A 12,554-nucleotide genomic window follows, 5' to 3' on the forward strand; every position below is an offset into this window, starting at 1 on the left:
AAACCTCAGTAGGTGAGCTAGAATAATGCTAATATAACAGCTCATTGCAAAATTAAATAAAAATGACTGAAAACAATGGTTTCAAAGTGCACAAAGTTTACGTACAGAAAAGAGAATCACTATAGTGTGAATGCTTTGAATCATTCACACAATAAACAGCTATTAGTCATTACATTTGTCAGAATAAACTTTCTTTGTAACATGTTCTATTTTTTTTTTTTTTTAAAACCTTTTCCCATGTGTGACATCACACTGACTCAGTCCAGTTCTCATCTACAGTCCAACATGCCACCAGTTCAGACATTTCGATGAGACCTCTTCATGGCGTGAGGAACTGGGATTCACCCACCTGTAGAAGCGGTTCATTAGTCGCAGTCTAATGGTGCCCAGATCTGTAGGATAAGCGATCACAGTGCAGTAGGTGGGATACTGCACCAAATCCACAGGACCGGAGAACGGAGCTGCGATCTCTTTGGAGACAAACATGCATGTAAGGTGAGCAGAACCGGAAAGACCTGCAGCTTCCAAACACATCACGGGCGCCCTGCCGCGCACCAAGACTGATGAGCTGGCTGATCCCGGCGATGATGCGTTCACACTCTTCATCCCTGTTCCTGACGCCCCACTCCCCCGGCACAGGCTTGTACATCAGCTCCTTCATCTCGTCTGCAGTCACTGGAATGCCCCCTCCCTCGGCGTCAGGCAGCCGCTCTGCACAGCAGAGACACTTATGAAAGCTCACTGCATACAGGGAGATTTGTCTTTCCAGGAGATTCTTTGTTTACCATCATCCTGAAGGGGTTCCACATCCCAGGGACTCAGCTTCTCCGTTTCATTATTGTCCCACCTGTTGGTGGGGAGGGAAACAACAACAAGAAGAGGAAGTGAAGTACAATTTGTTCCTTCTTGGGTTGTAACTGGTTTATCTGTGATCCGTTCCTGAAAATGTAAGTACAAATATTTGTGACGTCTGAGATCGCCAATTTGCAGTCTTTATAATTTAGCAGTTATTGTAAAAATACACCAATTATAACAGTAAAATTGTAGAATAATGTTGGAGTTTAAGTATATATACCAACCAAACCAAATGGGCTACTGTTTCAAATTAAAATGTAAGTGAAAGTTGTCGTTTTCAAAGTGAAGCTACTGGACTTTTTATTGTTTAAAAGTTCAGTTTACTGAAATTTATTCTGAGAATTTTTTTTTAATACACAACAATTTGAATAAAAATATTCTTATTATTTAATTAAAAGTATTAGATCTCATGTGAAATCTCTTCTGTGAGCATACATATAATATGTGAAACACCGTTTGTGTCTGAATTCTCTCACAACTCACTATACAGGTCATGTATATGCGTTGAGCTCTGGGAATTTTCCAATGCATTATGTTTCAACAATTTTTCATTTGGAAAAAATATGTTTTTATTAATGATTCAAGTTTTCATCTTCCAAAAGCAATGGATTCCTGAAAAATCTTTGCAAAAATAATCATTTTTAATGAGTTTTTACTTCAACAAATGCAAATAAATGTGTAGTTAGGCAGTGGTGGGGAATGTGGGCAAAGCAGCTGCTGTCAATTTGGATGAAATGACTGAATGTTTCCTAGTTGTTTCAGTGACGTTTTATTTTTAGGTGCTACTGTGTCTTCGTTAACATTTTCTCATCAACTGGAAATGTGCTCAGCAAAACTGAGCAAATGTTCAAGATTTGTTATAAAATAATCAGAAACAGTGATGTTTATGTTTGCTTTGCTGCTGAAGTTAACCAGGAAGTTGACAGAAAAACTTTGGTGTGAGTGTTTAAAGTCAGTTAAATATCTTTTATTTTTTTTTTCTCCAAAGTCTTTTTGTTGTAATCTGTTACTTTTGGTTGATTCTGATCTTCTGTTCTAAGTAAAAGCATAAATTATAGTGTTTAAATGCATATTATTTTTATTTAATACACATCTTGTAACCATTCTAAAAAACAATATTGAATAGGAAGAATTGTGGTTTGATCTGTGAATTGGTGAATAGGATTTCTGCTTAAGTAACAACAAACAGCTGTATTCCCTTTTTTATACTCAAGGTACTATAACTACCCTGAGATCATGACAGTCAAGTGTTATAAGGGTTTCTTCTATTCATAAAGTGTTACAGAGAAGTGTCGGTGCCAGAACAGCACAGCTCTACCTCACTCCTACCTGACTTTGAAGCACTGGAAGAGGCTGTCTGGGTATTCGGACTGGTACGGTTCCTGACACACAATGGTTCCAAACCACCAGGCGTCATCTATCACTGAGCGGAACCTGTCATCTGGAGTTAAAACATGTCAAACTCATAAGTCCAAATGTCTGCCAAATCATGGGGCACACATCTCAACTACAACATGATGGCTCCTTTTAGACAATTTAGATCAATAAAAAAATCAACGAAATAAACTATAAAATGACTGATAGAAATCCGAAGAGGCGTGCGCTCACTTGGTTGCCAGTTTCTACGAAGAGCCTCGTCGTAACTTTGCCTCAGGACCAGGAAATCAATCACATCTGGCATATCATGATACCTGCAAAAAAACAAACAAAAAAAGGAGATCAAACTCTGTAGGTGCCAGAAAAAGATGTTCAAACTAAAAGAGGAAAAGTGAAAAACACAGGAAGTAAACCAGAAAAAGTGAAATCCCAGTGACTACATGAGAACTGTACAGACCAAAAACAAGCATCCAAATAAAGTTCTTTTCCCTAAAAGTCTGGTGTTGGGAAGCAGCTGCTCACTTGATGGAAAAGGACTTGTCGGTAATCCTGCCGGTGCCGTGATCGATGAGCGTCAGCTTCAGGCAGCAGAGCGTCGGGGGGCAAACCTCGTATTTGATTCCAGTGATTTTCACAAACTCTTGGTCCTGATAAACAAGAACATAAACTCCTGTGATTGGTAGTTCAAAGCCGTGAGACCATGATGCTTTGCTGCCCTCACATCATTGACTGTAAATAGGAACTGGACTGAGAGTGTGATGTCACCCAAAGAAAAAAAAGCTTAATTTTGAGCTTCAATGAATACAATGAAAATAAAGTTAATTCAGTCGCCAGGTTGGAGCCAGACGATGTCAGTGATCAGTTGACGTTTCTATGGCAACACCTCTGGCCAATCAGAAGTGAGCTTGTTGAAAGACCACCCCCCTGCCACTCAAAAGCAGGCTACACAACCATATATTTTGCTGAATGCGAGACCATACTTTTATGGAGGCATCTCAGTGCTCAGTTTGTAACTTGAAAAAATGTAATGAAAATATTAGGGTTATCATGAGCAGGTTAAAAAAATCTGGCGAAACAATAATAGTTATTGTGACAAGAATGATGAATAGCAGTTTATTTCTCACTAGAAGGATTTTGGCTTCTCTGAGCCAGCAGGTACTTCCTGTTTGGAATGTGAGGGGTCAGTCCAGTTCTCATATACAGTCATTGGTGTGTTTACTGTTGAGCGCTTGTCTGGGGTCTCACCCGCAGTTCCATTTTCTTCCAGGGCTGCTTCTCCAGGTTGATGAGGTAGAGGTTGCTCCGACTCACCGCCTCAACGTACGCCTCGTGTCCCTGCCGAAAGTAGATCACCTGGACGACAGAGAAGACTCGAAATATTACAAAAATATATCCTAACAAGTTGTGTTTTGTATTTTTTTCTATATAGTTATTTTGTTAAGTGCCCCTCGCAGCATCACAAACCTCGTCGCCCATTTGTGGAACGAACGGAGACTTCCTGGGAATGACGTCAGTGATCCAAGGCGAGGGCCTGAACTCGTTTGAGACTTCTCTGTTAATAGACGGTCGGGGTTTTGGACGCTACAGAGGCAGCGGGACATAAATGATCAGAACATCTTGGCAAATGTGTCAGCTAGAATTTTGAATATTAGTCTGGACAGAATCTACAAACACTTCCATAGAAACTGCAGTTACCTTGGGCGTCTTGGTCTTTGGCTTCTTGGACTTCTCTTTGCTTTTCTTCACGGGTTTTTCTTCCTCATCGCTCTGCGGCTTTTCTTCCTCCTCTTCGTTCTCGTTGTCTTCCTCCTCCTCTTCGGAACTGCTGAGCCTGAACCTCGCTCGTTTCCGTGACGACAGAGGGGTTGAAGGCTGCAGGTTGATCCCGGCGTCAGCCGTCCAGTCAGAGTACTCACTGGATGTGTTGCTGTGTGGTCAAAACCAGCACCGATTTTTACAAAGACAAAACCTGTGAAGAAAACCACCTCAACTTTTCTGCCCGCTTCCCAACCTCGAGCTGTCGCTGTTCCATTCTTCATCATTGGAGGAATCCAGGTCACTGCCTTCCAGTTCATTGTCCTGGGTAAAAAAAAGTACAAGTTCGAATCAAAGAAACGTCTTAAGAATGTCAGAAACGATCACAAGAACTTCTTTACTTCTTACCTCAGAATGTGCGGCTGAACTTGCGGTCTCCTCCCCTTCTTCACACGACAGCTCAATGAATTCCAGTGAACTTTTGTGAGCATGGCTTCTCTTCACAGGGGGAGGTTCTTCATCTGAATCATCCTGGAGGACAGAAGGAACAGATTCAACACCAACGACTAAAAGGTTGAGGAAAATAACAGATCAATCTTAGTTACGTTACCATAGAAACCACTGACAAAATGTGAAATTATCACTAACGGATTAATGATAAATTGAACTTTTTTTCTTTACATAGCCCAAATAGGCCACAGGGAAAAAAACCCTACATGTTTTATTTTATATGTGATTCTGAAAACCACTGGATTCTCCCCACCAAGTCGAACTTCAAAAGCTAATTTGGATTCACATTTATTATTAAATTGAGAAAAAAATCAATTTTAGCGACTTTTTTTTTTTTAATTCATTGTGCTTTAAAAGTTGGATGACTGAAGTTGGTCTCCAACTTTTTTACTTTTACAGTTGTGCGTTATGGAAAAATAAATTTGAATGGTTTCTAAACAAAATCTAGTGTACAAATAAAGTTTAAAGCAGCTGCAGATATTCTACAGAGATTTCAGATAAACTTCACCCTTAAAAGTTAAGGGAAGCTGTAAGCTAGACAAAAAACAAACAAAAGCATATAAAGACCAGAGAGAGACCAACCCGACAGCTGCTGTAAACAATGCGCCTCCTCTTCGTGTTGTACAGGAGGACTTCCTCATCTCCTCTGGAAAAACGTGTCGCCTCCTGGTCCCTGAAATGAAGACACGTTCCATCGTTATTGCCTTTCCTTCATGAGAAATCAAAGGGGACACATATACTAAAAGATTTGAAAAATAAAAGCATGTGAATGTGACATGTTAAGTTAAAAAATGAAAGTGCAAACGAAAGAGGGCGACAGTGCTAGCAGATGGTAGTTTCAGTGGTGCAGCCAAGCGAGTTGGGGGTTCAAATCAGGACGCTAAAGACCTGAGGAGACACTGGGTCTTTAGGCAAGACAAATAACCCCATAAGGTGATCAAGTGTGAGAAACCTTCAACTTTCTTTGGATAAACTGTCTGCTACTGACTGAACATTAGTCTAAACCAAAGGTGAGACTATTCTTCCTGGGGTCCACAATAGATACGACGGAAGATGAACGTGGATCTGACTGCTGTAACGCAGAGCAGTGGACCTGATGTGTGGGGCGGAGCCTAACAGAGCTGTCTGCTATTAGAAATCCAACGAGGAAACTGATCATTATTTTATGTTGGGATGACGACCAACATGACTTATAGAAAAATGAGCACCGGCATTGCCTAAAAATTATATTGCATTTTCATTGAAAAACATGTCAATATGTTTGTTAACAACATGTGTTCTTGTTGTTTTTATAAAATTACAACTAAAACTTTCATTCTCTGGTATAAAAACAGTTTGTTAAACTTTTTTGAGGATTCCTCAGCAAAATAAATCTCTTGTTTCTCAGACGGAATTTTCTGTTGTTACATGATTTTATGTCTAGTGTGTAAATACAAAATGGAAAAATGAAGGGAGTGTCACATAGGTGAGGTTGTGCTGGTTGAAATGAGAGGTCAATTCAAAAGTAGAGAAAAACTGAGTTTTAGGCCCTCAAAGGCCTAAAGTCTTTGTAATATTTGGATCTACAAAGATGAACATACAAATTTCCGACTTGTACTTGATCCTCTGAATTAGGTGGAGACTTGATAGTAAAAATATAAAAAGTTCCACCTGTAGCTGCTGGGTGCCAGCTCAGGCACCACCACCCTCCTCCTCCACGCCTGCAGGTCTCTCTCGGTGGCCATCTGGCTGCGTGGAGCGTTTTGGTGCATCTGCCTGACCCCCTCCACCTGTCCGCTGCGGCGCAGGCCGACGTTCGGCGGTGACTGCACGTCCGCTCGCTCATTTACAGACACTGCCGGCGAGAGAACATTCGCCGTTACAGTCAATGAGTTCTGGGATTGAGTTCTGCTGTTCCGTAAACCTGCAGGCGTGCTCACACATACCCCTGCGGGGCGTGCTGGGTGCTGGTGCCAGTGCCGGCCCGTGTGCTTCCGCTTGCCCCTCTGCTCCAGAACCAGGCGCTGCCTCGGAGTCAGGCTGGTTCTGCCGGTCTTGCTGCTCTTGAAGCTGTCGGATGGCCTCGTCCAGCAGACTGCTACGCCTTATAGTGATCTGTTCGTGCTCCGCCGTCTGCTGGCTGATCACCTGTTCCACCACCTCACCGTCGCCTGAGAGACACGTCAAGTGAGGAAAAATAATCCGATCTACAAATTTATTTTCCCCTATCTGCAGCCTTACTTGTGGCCACATATCCCAACTGAGGAACCAGGTGTTCAGCAGCAACGTTCTCACGGCCCGGAACAAGACGCTGGTACCTGGAGAGTGGTAAAAAAAATTAAATCTAAAACCAATCTTCCAAAATATTTTATTTAAAATCAGGAAAACTAAGATTTTATCGTTAAAAATTTATTTTTTTGTTCAACTTTCCTAATTTAGGTTAACATTTTCTAATTATCAAAAGAAAAAAAAACACTTCTTCATTTCACATCTCTGCTTTATCTGTAGATACGACCGTCCAGAAGGGGACAATCAACTGCAGCGAGCGCCTCAGCCAGGCTGTGGGGCTTTGATAACAGATACTGTGAAAGTGAGAGGAACCTCGGTGGATGTGGGTTGCCGTCCACGTCCACCAGGAAGGGCGGGGGCATGAGATGGGGCGCCTGCTGCGTCTGTTCGTCCAGCACGAAGCCGTTGGCATCCCGGATCAGCGGCCGGTAGTCAGTGTGGAAGAACACCTGGTCTGGAAGCTGAGGAGACGAGGAAAAACACAGATTTAGTCCTATTTTTGCATGACAACAGAAGAGCGTGTTCTCGGGTTTCTGCTCTTGCCTTTTCGTAGGGCTTGGAGCTGCCGAAGCCGAAGATGAGCAGATGGCCGTGAGAATCTGTGCAGGCAAAGCGCTGGCCATCCGGCGTGAATTTGCAGTCGAACACGGCTCCGTGACCTTGACCTTCAATCTGGACGGAGACGAGCGGCAGAAATGAAAGAAACGCTGAATTTGCAAAGAAAAGGCTGCATGTTTTGCCTGTTTTTTTCCATTCATTTTTGTTTTCTTAATCTCATTAAATCTTGCTGCAGGAACAGCAAGTCATGGAGGTGAAAAGCGTGTGTGTACCATGTTGAAGTAGTGCTTAGTGCTCGTTCCTCTCAACAGATCCCATATGAAGACGCTCCCGTCGTGACCGGCAGACAGGATGATTCTGGGATCGAAGGGGTGGGGCTCAAGGACGAACACCTCCGCCTCATGACCCTGAGAACAACATCACTGCTGTCACTTTGGCCAAAAACAGCAGAAGTCGTCATAGAAGAGTGAAAGATTACTTTAAGGACATGAAGCAGCTGCCCTGTGTAGGAGTTCCACACTTTGAGGAGATGGTTGTTCACAGCAGTGATGACGGCATTGTCATGCCGATCCCACGCTACCATTGTGACTTTGGGTTTGATGTAACTGTCCTCTTCACTCGAAGCTTCAGCACTAAAGATAAAAAAAAATAGAAGTTAATCTAGAGACCTGCTTCATTTCCCTCTCACTTCTGCTCTCGTTTCTTCATCATTGTGTTGTAGGGATGCAACAGTTCACTTTTCCCCCCAGAAAACATCCATTTTTGGGGCATGGTGTTGTTTTGGTTCAATATATGATTTGTGTATTACAAAAAACGAAACATTTAGATGATTTTTTTTTTTAATCAATGGACTAATACTAAGCCTGGTGTAATTAATAGAACAATATTTAAAATAACACATTTAAGCACAACACTTATGTTTGACACTGTCAATGTCAACATGCTGGTACGCAGTAGAAACAATTCACTTTTCCCACAATAAGGTTTAATGGTGTAACCAAGAGTTCAGTTTTAAACAGAATTGTTGCATCCTTAGCCTGTTGCAGCATGTTCCATTTGTTAGCAGCATCTCTAGATGCATTTTCACTTTACAGAAGCTCAAACACGCTTTTCTACAATTAAAATTACTGACTTGCTGGCAACAAAATTAATTTAAAGTTTAATGTAACTCTAGTTTAATAATTAAAAAAATATATTTTTGCTTTTTTTTATATTTTCAAACTTATTAGATTTAAGAAATAAAAAGGCAACTTACTTTATGCTAGCCAACAAAAATAAGTTTGATTTCAAAATAAAATAGGTTAAATACAATTAATTTTAATACAGATAAAGCGTGTTAGTTTTCAAAGTGAGTTTCTGAGCAGCTTCATTTTTCCTCGACCTAACTGGAAAAGCAGGGAACTCCTATTTATTTCTAGAATCTGTAGACTTTGTAATACTTTGCATACAAACAGTAGCACTTGGAGAAATCAAAACAGGAACCAACTATTTAGAATATATATATATATCTGCACAATCACCGGTTACTTTTTTGACACACCTGTCCAACAGCTCATTAATGCAAATTTCTAATCAGCCAATCGCATCTCAATTCAAATTGAGCATCAGAATGGGGAATAAACGTCATTTAAGTGACTTTGAAAGTGGCATGGTTGTTGGTGCCAGATGGGCGGGTCTGAGTATTTCAGAAACTGCTGATCTTCTGGGATTTTCACCCACAACCATCTCTAGGATTTATAGAGAATGGTAGGAAAAAGAAAAAAACATCCAGAGAGCTGCAGTTCTGTGGGTGGAAATGCCTTGTTGATGTCAGAGGAGAATGACCAGACTGAATCCAGCTGACAGAAAGACAACAGTAAGTCACAGTCCCCAGGTCTCAACCCAATAGAACCATTGCATCATCTCATTGAATCTCTTTCATAGAGAAAGAGAACAGTAGAGCCGAGTGACAATGATCATTTCTTACCCTGGCAGGTTAGCCGACATGTTGAGTAAAATGCACCTCCACTGCTGTCGCTGATGAAGCTTCCAGATTCGAGCCGTTCCATCTCGACTTCCACTCACAAATCTGACGGAGGATGGAGACAAACACAACACATGTCAACTTATGCAACACGAGCGGTTGAAAATATTAGAAAAAACCTTTGAATCCGTCATACCTTTCACTTGAGTGGCAAAACTGAATGCTGTCAACCTTGTCCTACGGGGGAAAATGAGCAAAAACTTTCATGAAGTAAAGGAACAGCTTGAAGCGGTAGGCCGGTTTTGTAGGTTTGCTGACCGTGTGCTCGTGGAGCTCCGACGTCTTCTCTGGACTTCCACTTCCAAGGTAATATATTCTAATGACATCATCAGTACTTCCTGTTGCTAAGAACATGCCACCTGAGGGGAAAAAAAATTGTCGAAAACTTCAACCAGGTTAAATCGGGTTTAGAAAACTACAAAGTGATTACTTAAAAAATAAAAAAGGTAAACTATGAATAAAATGATTTCCACATGTCTGAGATCAGCTCTCTGGTTACCTGGACTGAACGAGGAGCAGACGGTCTGGACTCCTGGCCTCGGTCGCTCAGTGAATTTGTGAGGCCGGTCGCTTCAAACAGAGAAGAAAATGTTAGTGCGTTTCCACGGAGACGGGCCTGGAGAAGAACTTCAACATCACAAGCAGAGCTCCACTCCTCTGTTTTAGTTGGACTGTTTCATTTCCCAAACACAAGAAAGATTGTCAATGTTACACTTGAAGTGGTTGATGAATAAACCCCGTCTGCTGGGAATCGGGAACAAGTGGACCCTTCTGGTGGGTTTGGTTGTTTATTTTTACAAACAGAAGCTCCGTCATCACTGGACCGGACCATTACTTCCAGGTCAAAGTCTTGTGTACAAACGGTGGAGCGCGGCCAGATCAGCAGGGCGTGTTTGAGAGTAACTCTAGGTGTGTTCGCTCGACTTCAACAAACCCATCAGAGATCTTGTTTAACATCTTTACATCTGATTGGACTTGATAGTGTGACAGTTCAGAATGTTTTTGAATAAACGGGGTAATGAATCAAAAAGAAAAACATGCATAAAGACAAAATTGTGTACAAATTAATGCAGAACTTCACAAAAATATGAATACAACTTTTAGTTTTACTAGGGCTGGGTTAATAAAATTGATGTGAGTTGATCTAAGCTTAATAGATCAATAATCGACCCATAAAAGTAGAGATCGATCTAGCACATAATGCTAAAGTCAGCTAGCTTGATGCTAACTTTTAATAGGATTTCCTATAGGATGGCTAATGCTAACGTTCGGTTGACCTAAACATAGATTTTTTACTAAATGAACTTCTTTATAAACTCACAGAGAATAATTTTCTAAACTCTTTTAAAGAAATATTTTTTAAAGTAACTATTTTTGGTCTAAAGCACCATCAGTGGGAGATTAGTGCACAGACAGAATTCATCCTTAAGGCACCCCGAATTATAAGACAAATTTCCTGTTGTTAAATAAATACAAGTATTGAGAGTATACCTCGTGGTCGGAAAAATACCATATGGGTCACTTAGTTCTGATTTATGAATTTCTGGCTGTGAAACACACAAAAGATTACAAAATAAAATGTGTATTTTTACACTACCGACTACATTTGCTGCATTGAGATGATCAATTATTGAACAGGATGTATTTTATTTTGAAGGGATGTCAAGCAAACCTCAGTCAAAAGTTATAAACTATTTGATTTTTTAAATTGCTATTGTTTCTGTATGCGTATTTCTTAGTTATGCCGAAAACAGTATATTTATCAAAATCGCAATTACAGAGATAAATCATCTTCTTATTTTTCTGTAGGATGAGGTCAGACTTTGTGGTTCTTTCTGGATTGTAGTCTGTAAGGAATGGACCTGAACAGCTCTGTAGGTGTTGAAGGTTGCAGACCTGATATAAACATAATATCGCCACCAACCTTCATGTCGCAGCAGTGCCACCACAAGCAAGAGACGGTGTCGTTTGTTAACACCAACAAAATTTAATAAAACCATTACACTACATTTGGGGCTGTGTGGATTGTTGCGCCAACATGCGTACCTCTTGCTAGGATTCGTGTCCCCTTCTGGCATAGTAGATTTATTACGCAACACTCATATTTTGTCCCAAAAGTGTAAAAAGAAGGTTAATGTTTACAATACAGTTTATTCTGGGGCTCCTGGGAGTTTAAGGTCATATTTGCATTTTTCCCCACATATTCTATGTTTTTGAATAATCAAAAAAAAAAAAAACTACATTCGCTTGGCTAATTTAGAATAAGGAGCGTGATTTATGTGTGCTCGTGATTTTATTATGGAAGCATTTGGGAACCAAACAATTAATAATTTCTGCTCTTACTGCAAGCGATTTGTACGTCATTTTTAAAGATTTTCATGGGTAATTAGTTTCAAAATTTTGCAATTTGAATTTGTGCACGTGTAAACCGTATTTTTTTCTTTTTGTACTTATGCACAAAATGGATTATATGGGTTATAAATCAAGAATTAGGTACACGGGGGGAATTTTATATCCAAGACAAGGGAAAGTCTTGATTTAAAACAGACACGTTGAATACAACACTAAATGTTGTATTCATATTAGTGTAGATTTGTGCACAGTATTGTCTTTATGAATGCTTTTTTAAACATCTTACCTCATACTCCTATAAACTATAAAAGTGTTGAACAAAAACTAGGAAAGTGTCCATTTTTGACGCACTAAATGGATTTTAAGGATGTTCCATGCTGGGATCTTTAAATTGTGTCATTTAAAGATCCCAAACTGGCTTGAATTCCTCCATTAAACACAATTTGTTCATTCTAAATGTACTGAACTGGTTTTCATGCTACAGTTTTAGGGAACAGTTTGAATAGGAAGCGCTCACCTAAAGTTGATGTTGTCGACGTCCCACTGCCAGAAGCAGACGGTGGCATCAGTTCCAGTGGACAGCATGTAACGCTTGGAGCCCTTGGCAAAAGGTGAAAACTGAAAACACACAACATTTCACATCGTAAATACACAACTTACACTAAATACACAAATAATTTAGAAGAAAGAACAGAGGGATAACATCATAACATCATCCCAAAATGAAATATTTTATTATATTTTCTGTTTTAATTAAAATTACAAAACAAAATTAAAGCATAATGAGTAAAAAAAAAATCATGGATTATATAAAAGAAAGAACAGATCAATAGCTCATCCGTCACATTTTTTAATT

General features: G+C 40.2%; 1 protein-coding gene across 1 annotated transcript in view; it reads right to left on the bottom strand.

Moving 5' to 3' along the window:
• The window catches only part of brwd1 (bromodomain and WD repeat domain containing 1), a 30,570-nt gene that overhangs the window by 10,074 nt on the left and 7,942 nt on the right, over positions 1 to 12,554 (bottom strand). Inside the window, exons 10-33 of the mRNA XM_024283529.2 lie at positions 12,216 to 12,316; positions 9,846 to 9,916; positions 9,605 to 9,705; positions 9,483 to 9,523; positions 9,290 to 9,391; positions 7,802 to 7,955; positions 7,596 to 7,730; positions 7,309 to 7,437; positions 7,078 to 7,226; positions 6,718 to 6,794; positions 6,423 to 6,647; positions 6,148 to 6,331; positions 5,080 to 5,170; positions 4,396 to 4,518; positions 4,244 to 4,311; positions 3,928 to 4,159; positions 3,697 to 3,813; positions 3,478 to 3,585; positions 2,755 to 2,879; positions 2,464 to 2,546; positions 2,185 to 2,296; positions 786 to 847; positions 556 to 711; positions 350 to 470 (exon numbers count right to left, since the gene is read on the bottom strand). Coding sequence (XP_024139297.1) covers positions 350 to 470; positions 556 to 711; positions 786 to 847; positions 2,185 to 2,296; positions 2,464 to 2,546; positions 2,755 to 2,879; positions 3,478 to 3,585; positions 3,697 to 3,813; positions 3,928 to 4,159; positions 4,244 to 4,311; positions 4,396 to 4,518; positions 5,080 to 5,170; positions 6,148 to 6,331; positions 6,423 to 6,647; positions 6,718 to 6,794; positions 7,078 to 7,226; positions 7,309 to 7,437; positions 7,596 to 7,730; positions 7,802 to 7,955; positions 9,290 to 9,391; positions 9,483 to 9,523; positions 9,605 to 9,705; positions 9,846 to 9,916; positions 12,216 to 12,316 — 2,867 coding nt within the window. The remainder of the gene's footprint in view (positions 1 to 349; positions 471 to 555; positions 712 to 785; positions 848 to 2,184; positions 2,297 to 2,463; positions 2,547 to 2,754; positions 2,880 to 3,477; positions 3,586 to 3,696; positions 3,814 to 3,927; positions 4,160 to 4,243; positions 4,312 to 4,395; positions 4,519 to 5,079; positions 5,171 to 6,147; positions 6,332 to 6,422; positions 6,648 to 6,717; positions 6,795 to 7,077; positions 7,227 to 7,308; positions 7,438 to 7,595; positions 7,731 to 7,801; positions 7,956 to 9,289; positions 9,392 to 9,482; positions 9,524 to 9,604; positions 9,706 to 9,845; positions 9,917 to 12,215; positions 12,317 to 12,554) is intronic.

The sequence above is a fragment of the Oryzias melastigma genome, linkage group LG10 (assembly GCF_002922805.2).
Source record: "Oryzias melastigma strain HK-1 linkage group LG10, ASM292280v2, whole genome shotgun sequence".
Lineage (NCBI taxonomy): Eukaryota > Metazoa > Chordata > Actinopteri > Beloniformes > Adrianichthyidae > Oryzias > Oryzias melastigma.